This window comes from Trichomycterus rosablanca, chromosome 1 (genome assembly GCF_030014385.1).
Source record: "Trichomycterus rosablanca isolate fTriRos1 chromosome 1, fTriRos1.hap1, whole genome shotgun sequence".
NCBI lineage: Eukaryota > Metazoa > Chordata > Actinopteri > Siluriformes > Trichomycteridae > Trichomycterus > Trichomycterus rosablanca.
In genome coordinates, this window is record NC_085988.1 from 7,282,476 (window position 1) to 7,289,520 (window position 7,045).

At 38.6% G+C, this 7,045-nt stretch overlaps 1 protein-coding gene across 1 annotated transcript in view; it reads right to left on the reverse strand.

Moving 5' to 3' along the window:
* Positions 1-3,721: 3,721 nt before the first annotated feature.
* Positions 3,722-7,045, reverse strand: part of LOC134319787 (NACHT, LRR and PYD domains-containing protein 12-like) — an 88,660-nt gene continuing 85,336 nt past the window's right edge. The window contains exon 12 of the mRNA XM_063001402.1: positions 3,722-4,184. Within this exon, the coding sequence (XP_062857472.1) occupies positions 3,862-4,184 (323 nt within the window). The 3' untranslated portion in view covers positions 3,722-3,861. The remainder of the gene's footprint in view (positions 4,185-7,045) is intronic.

The following is a 7,045-nucleotide window of genomic DNA, read 5'->3' on the forward strand; positions in this document are numbered from 1 at the left end:
CTAATTGATATTTAAAATGTATTTAACAAACTATTTTAAACTATTTTTTTTAATTGAGCTCAAGATAAGTAGAATTATTGGGAAAAGCAGTTGGTATAACAAAAAAAGAGTTTAATCAACTTGCCATTTATGTGTAATAACTTAATGTTTTAAAATCATAAGTTAAATAAACAAAATAACTCAATTGTTACATCAATTTTAGTACAATTAGTAGAACCAACATAAGTAAAATAAGTTAAATCAACATGGTACATTAGGTTTGGAACAACTTAAATTAAATAAGTTGCATCAACTTAAGGAAAATAAGTTGGACTAGAAAATCTTGTCCAGATTACCTTAATGAGTTGAGTTAAACTTAACAGATCAAATTAAGTTTAGACTACTTAAATAAATTGTGTTGGATAAACAAAATTGCCTTATGTCCAAATAAATAAATACAATTGTGTGGAAATACTTTCCATAATTCAATTAAGTTCAGCCAACGAATTTTTTTTTTGAGTGCAGATGTTTTGTTTTTAAACTGCAAATTACAGAGTGATTCCATAATTTTTTCCTCAGATTTGAGTGATTCCATATTTTTTTCCTCTACTTGATCTAAAAAAAGCAATTGTGACCACAACTATTATATTTGTTTCTTTTTTTTATTGTTTCTTAATGCCAGAAGGTTGACATTTTGAAAAATGATAGTTTTGTGGCATGTCTGTGATTTATTTTTTTTCTACAAAATTAAACAATTGACAGAACATCTTCCAAGAGTGGTGATTCCATAATTTTTGCCAGGGGTTGTAGAAACTACTTTATCTCCATGTGCTGTTTGATTCTGTTGGTTTGTGACTCGCTGGTGAATCAAGTAGCTACAAGTTACAACCACATTAAAAATAAATAAAAATAATAAAAAAGGGAAAAAGAATATGACTTATTTTGATTTAGTTTTAAACACAAAGGTAGTGATGGGCAAGTGAATCCTCATGAAGCACTGAGGCTTTCCTAACAATTGTGCCGAAAAAGATTCGAAGCTTCAAGGCTTCAGTGACATCTGGTGGACAACTGAAGCCATAGCAACCTCTAAAGAGCATCACTGAAGCAATGGCACTGTTTCAATCCTACGACAGCAATAAAAGTTCAGAAAAGTCTGAGTGGTCATTCAAGTGTTTTGTTCATTCATACCAAATAATGATTATATTGTCATTACAATAAAATATGCAGATGCTCTCCCCCATACTCTAACACATTCCAGATTAACCCATCGAATAAATGCAAATTATATTAAGGGTTAAATGTTGTTTTATTTAAAAAATTGTACTAAAAGTGCCTAACAGGATTAGAGATCCTTCCTACTTTGCAAAAGGTCATGGTGTTTGAATTCAGAAACACTGTTTTTTTGTGTGTGAAATGTTTTTACGGAAAACCTTTAAAGATATTGGTTTGTCATTTGGGTACTTGTATGGTTGATTTGGAAGAATTATTTACAGAAGCAGACAAGTTATTTGTCTTCACAAGTTTTTATTGAGAAATATAATTTTTTCTAACGTAGCAGGCTTCAGTCGGCTCCTCTTCTGGCTGACCAGCTCCCCAGCTTTGGAAAATATCCTTTCACAAGAAACAGATGATGCTGGGATGCACAGATACTTGCATGCAAGTTTCCACAGTGTAGGAGTCTTTCGTGCCACCCAGTACTTCAGGGGATCCTCTGCTCTTGACAGAATTTGTTCTTTTAAATATCTATGACACAGACAGTAAGTCAATGAATGACTGAATAAAACAACTGATCTTTCAACATTAATCAACATGCATACCTCTGTATCTCCACTGCTGCGCTGGCAGTTGCACTGCTGGTGCGGTGCTGAGACTCTACATAGTTGTCCAGTAAAGCCCACAAGTTGTAATTTCCTTCAGTAGCACTGGCAGATGTTGTTGCAGTCTCCAGTGGCACATCTTCTGCCGACCCATCAATAAGACTGGCACACTCTTGTGTCAGCCTTTCTACAGCAGCCTGAGCATTGCATTGATTAGTAAAGCCAGCCTGTTTAAACCGTGGATCCAAGATGGTGGCCACAGACAGGGAGTTCACCTTTTCCAAGCCACTGAATTTTTCGTTCAAATTAATTCTCAAACAATTGGCAAGCATGGCACCAATACAAGGAGCCATTTGGGCACATTCTGCAGAAATTACATGTCTTAGCATTTTGGCTATAGGAATTGCCTTTGACCCTGACACTCTCCTTTCCTCAGAAAGCTCAACAGTTGCCTGATAGAATGGTCTTAAAACTGTAAGGCACTGGTTGATTGCTGCATACTCATCAGCAGTGAAAGGCACTATGTCAGTGCTAAGTGATGCCAGGGCTGCCCCTAAAGTTTCTCTCTGCTCATAAAGCCTATTGAGCATGGCATAAGTGCTGTTCCATTTGGTTTCGACCTCTTGAACCAGCTTTTTTTGGGGCATACCCATATTAGCTTGAATGGAGCACAACTTCTCCTTTGCTTTCGAACTGCATTTGAAGTGTGCCACTATTTTGCGGGCCCTACTGCGCATGTTTTCCAGCTCAGAAGTCTGACAGAGTGATTTTTTTACTATCAGATTGAGCATGTGGGCAAAGCAATAAACATGTCTAATGTTCAACTGAGAAACACTTGCCACAATATTGTGAGCTCCATCAGTAACCATCCCACAGACCTTTTCAGTGATTCCCCACTCCGTCATCAAATTTGCAATTGCGTCTGAAATATTAGCTGCTGTGTGGGTCACAGGAAAATACTGCACACCTAAAAGCACAGTAGCCAGATCTAGGCTGTCTGACACATAATGGCAAGTGACACCAATGTATGCATCCATGTTGACTGAAGTCCACATGTCGGCAGTCAAACTAACAGCTGAAGTCTGCTTAATTTCTGCCAAGGCTTTCTCTTTGGTTTCAGTGTACCTTGCTTCCACCATTGCCTTTACAGTTTTGCGGGTTGGAATGGTGTATGATGGGTCCAGGATTTTAATGAAACATTGGAACCCTTCATCCTCAACGATAGAAAAAGGCTGACCATCTTTAACTATCATGTCCACCAAGGCCTCATCCAGCTTCTGTTTTCTGGACACTGTGTGGGAGAAAGGTTGCTATATGAATATGATACACAACATCTACAATAAATAGACACACACACATACATATACATATATATTTAGCTTACTCTCAGGATTTGCAGTGCTGACAGGGTCACTGGTTTGCTGGGCATGATTGCTATCCTCTGAACTTCAACTTCTGGTTTGGAGAAAATATCTAGTGTTGGTGCTACTGATGTTCTCCTTATTCACATGCATTTACTCTGAGGTCTGATCTTTCCTCCTGAAGGTGAATAAAAGAACGTGTGTATGTGTGATGACCTTCAATGCTTCATTTCTTCATGATTTCTCAGTGTTACAGCAAGAAGTGTTTATTCACATTTCCAAAGGGGTGCAGCATTAATTTAAGAAGTGAAACCAGCCCCCCAACAACCAACCAAAATCAGCTAATTATAATGAGTAGAAGCTAAAGTGAGAGAACATGGGGGTGAAAGTGAGATTTGCATGAAGACGGCTGAGTGATCTGCTTTCTTCCAGAATAAAGCAGCACTTTCACCAGATGTTCACACAACACACAGCACTGAATCTCCAGCTAAAGATCTTCTCTCCTAACACTCATCATGATGATGAACTAGAAGAAAAGACCAGACAATGTCCAGAATCAAGCTTTATTTCAGCACAGCAAAACTACAGGAAGAGCAACAGGACACTGAACAGAGGAAAGACAGAAATGCAGCATTGTGTAGAACTGAAACTCCATTGTAGAAGCATGTGGAAGTGTCTCCATGTTCAGTTCTATCTGGGAGCTGCTAGCCTTCACACTGGTTCTTTCTGAATACGACGGGATGATGATCGACGCCACCATGAGAGACCTTACAGCCAAACTCCTCCCCCTTTTCCCACTGTGCTTTGCTGAGGGTCAGGGTGCTGCCACGCCTCCAACTGCCCCCTTTCAGTTCTTCTGCTCCGGTCACCACCCCATCCTGCACCACTCTGTCGTCCACCGTCCAGCTCACCAGCGCCCCCTGTGGAGAGTAACCAGACAGCAGGCAGAGCAGCGAGGCCGATCCCTCAGACAGCTGCAGAGAGGAGGGAGGGAGCAGAGACACGGACGGCTTCACCGTGGGACCGGCTGTACAGGAGAAACAGAACAAAAAGTCCCATTTAGAAACGTTTCCACATCATTTCCTCCTTACTGCTTATTAAGCATCCAGACTGGAAACCTTCATCTGTGTTCAATCATCAATGCAGTGCTGCTGCACACTGTTCTCACATCACTGCAGTTCAGTAGAAACATCTGCAAGCTTCTGTTAGCACATATTCAATATCAACTCTTATTACTTTAGCATTCAACACCAGGTGTACAGTCATGTGAAAAAGTTAGGACACCCCATGAGAACTTTTGTCTTTTTGAACATATTTAAAGATATGAACATTTGAGCTTCATTTGAACAGTACTGAGAGATGGAGCTTATATCATTAAACAAAACTGAAAAAATACATTTAAACACAAGCTGTCAATGTAATGCACAAAAATGAATATCATTGTGAGGAAAAAGTTAGGACACCCCCACATTTATTACTACTTAAAATGTCTAAAATTAGAATCAGGTCACCACATCAGCTGTAATGATTAGAGCATCGTTAGAGGACACTGGAGTTTTATTTAAAGTTCAGACATTAGTTTGGTTTGCTCTTGATTGTTGAAGTGAGTGGTATCTCCATGGTGAGATCTAAAGAGCTCTCTGAGGCCTTCAGAAAGAAGGTTGTAGATGCATATGAGTCTGGAAAGGGATTTAAAAAGATCTCAAAACAATTAGAAAATAATAATAATAATAATAATAATTAGAAAATAAGTGGTGAACATTTTAAACAACCACCAACATGGCTAGGTCAGTCCATCCTAGCAAGTTCAGCCCAAGAGCCGACTGCAAGATGTGTCAAGAAGCTCCAATAATCCTACAATGTCGTCCCGGGACCTACAAGTTGCTCTTAGCACAGTTGATGTCAAGGTACATACATCTACCATCAGAAAGAGACACACAATTTAATTTTCATGGGAGGTGAGCAAGAAGGAAACACTTGCTGTCAAAAAAAAATTAGGGCGAGATTAAAGTTTACCAGAGAAACACCAAGACCAAGATCAGGACTTTTGGAACAATATGCTTTGGACAGATTAATCCAGATTTGAATTATTTGGGCACAGTAACAAAAGACATGTCGTGCTCAAATATAAAATATATAACCTCAATCTCTCAGTCTTCAAAAAGACAAAGGTTCTCATGGGGTGTCCTAACTTTTTAACATGACTGTAGCTGATGACAGAAATATTCATTGTTTAGCACAAACACACAGCAGCATTGGTCTGGATTTTACATCAGCACCAGTCACTCGTACAAGTTTACACCAAACTTTAAGAGTCTTTAATATTCAGCCATCAATAGACGTACACAATTATAAATATTACAGTTACTGTATATTTATTGTCAATAATAATTAAAATATTTTTGATGTAGAAGAAAAAAAACTACTTACTTTTTACAGAGTTTGGTTCCTCCACCAAAAGTGTAGCACAGTATTTATTGAAGGTGAAATATTCAGTTACTGTTTATTTATTGTTATTAATACTTATTTTTTTCTCTTGTTTATATGAAGATTAATAAATGATATTAAAAATAAAAATGTTTTTAATGTAGAAGAAATAAAACTACTTACTGACAGTGAGTTTGGTTCCTCCACCAAGCTCCTAAACTCCTGATCTATAGAGCATCTACTCTTCAGTCCTGGACGTTTTAGTGGAAGTGGATCTGGTACAGAATATTCTCTAAAAATTACTGGAGTTCAGGCTGAAGATGCAGGAGATTATTACTGTCATCAGGGAGACAGCTATCCCATCACACAGTGTTATTTACTGATACAAAAACCTCCCTCAGCTGTAGAGGAAGTTCTCTGAAACACACACTGATCTGAGACCATCTGCAGAGCTGCTAAAGCTGCACTCCACTGAACATCATCATCTACAAAGCACTACAGTACTGAGCATGTTCCTCTCTTTGTGGTGTTCTCCTCACTGTGGAACAGGGATTCTCATCAGCACATGGAACATCTCACTAGTAGAATGAAGGTTTGAGATGAAGCAGCAGTGCTAGAAGAGATGATATGAATTAAACCATCATGACATGTTCTGTACATTCAGATAGATGTGATTACAGTGAATGTAAAATACACTATAGGGCCAAAAGTATGTGGACACCTGAGCATGTGCTTGTTGGACAGCTCAGTCAAAATCCATGTTCCCATAAAACCCTCCCCCCTACTTTGCAGTTCTAACAGCCTTCACTCTTCTGGAAAGTTTTCCACAAGACGTCAGGTTCTGATGCTGGACATGAAAACCTGCCTCACAATTGAAGTTTCAATTCAGTCCAAAGGTGTTCAATAGGGTTTAGATCAGGACACTAGAGTTTCTCATCATATCACGTCTTTATGGACCTTGCTTTGTGCACAGGGACATAGTCATGCTCAAACAGGAAGGGGCCTTCCCTAAACTGTTGCCACAAAGCTATAAGCATATAATTTATATAACTGGTTTTATACACCTGTTTGCAATGTGTGTGGCTGAAACACATGAACCTAATAATTAGGAGGGGTGTCCACATACTTTTGGTCATATAGTGTATGGTCTGATCAATTCAAGTATCAGTTCATACAAACAATAAAATGTGCTGAGAACGATTCATCACTTAGATCAAATCTCCTGATTGGTCGTTTCATGATTGAATCGATTCCTTTCTACCCCATAAATCACTGAACACGTAACACTGTGCAGAATTACAGATGAGCTACAGTCAGTAACAGTATACCTACAATGTGAACATATGGTAGATTCACCTAATAGTGGATATGAGGAGGAGGAGGAGGATCTTCATCTACACTCTCTGTACCTGATCATCATTTGATGTGGTTTTAAACATAACCAGTTCTCACCAATATAAA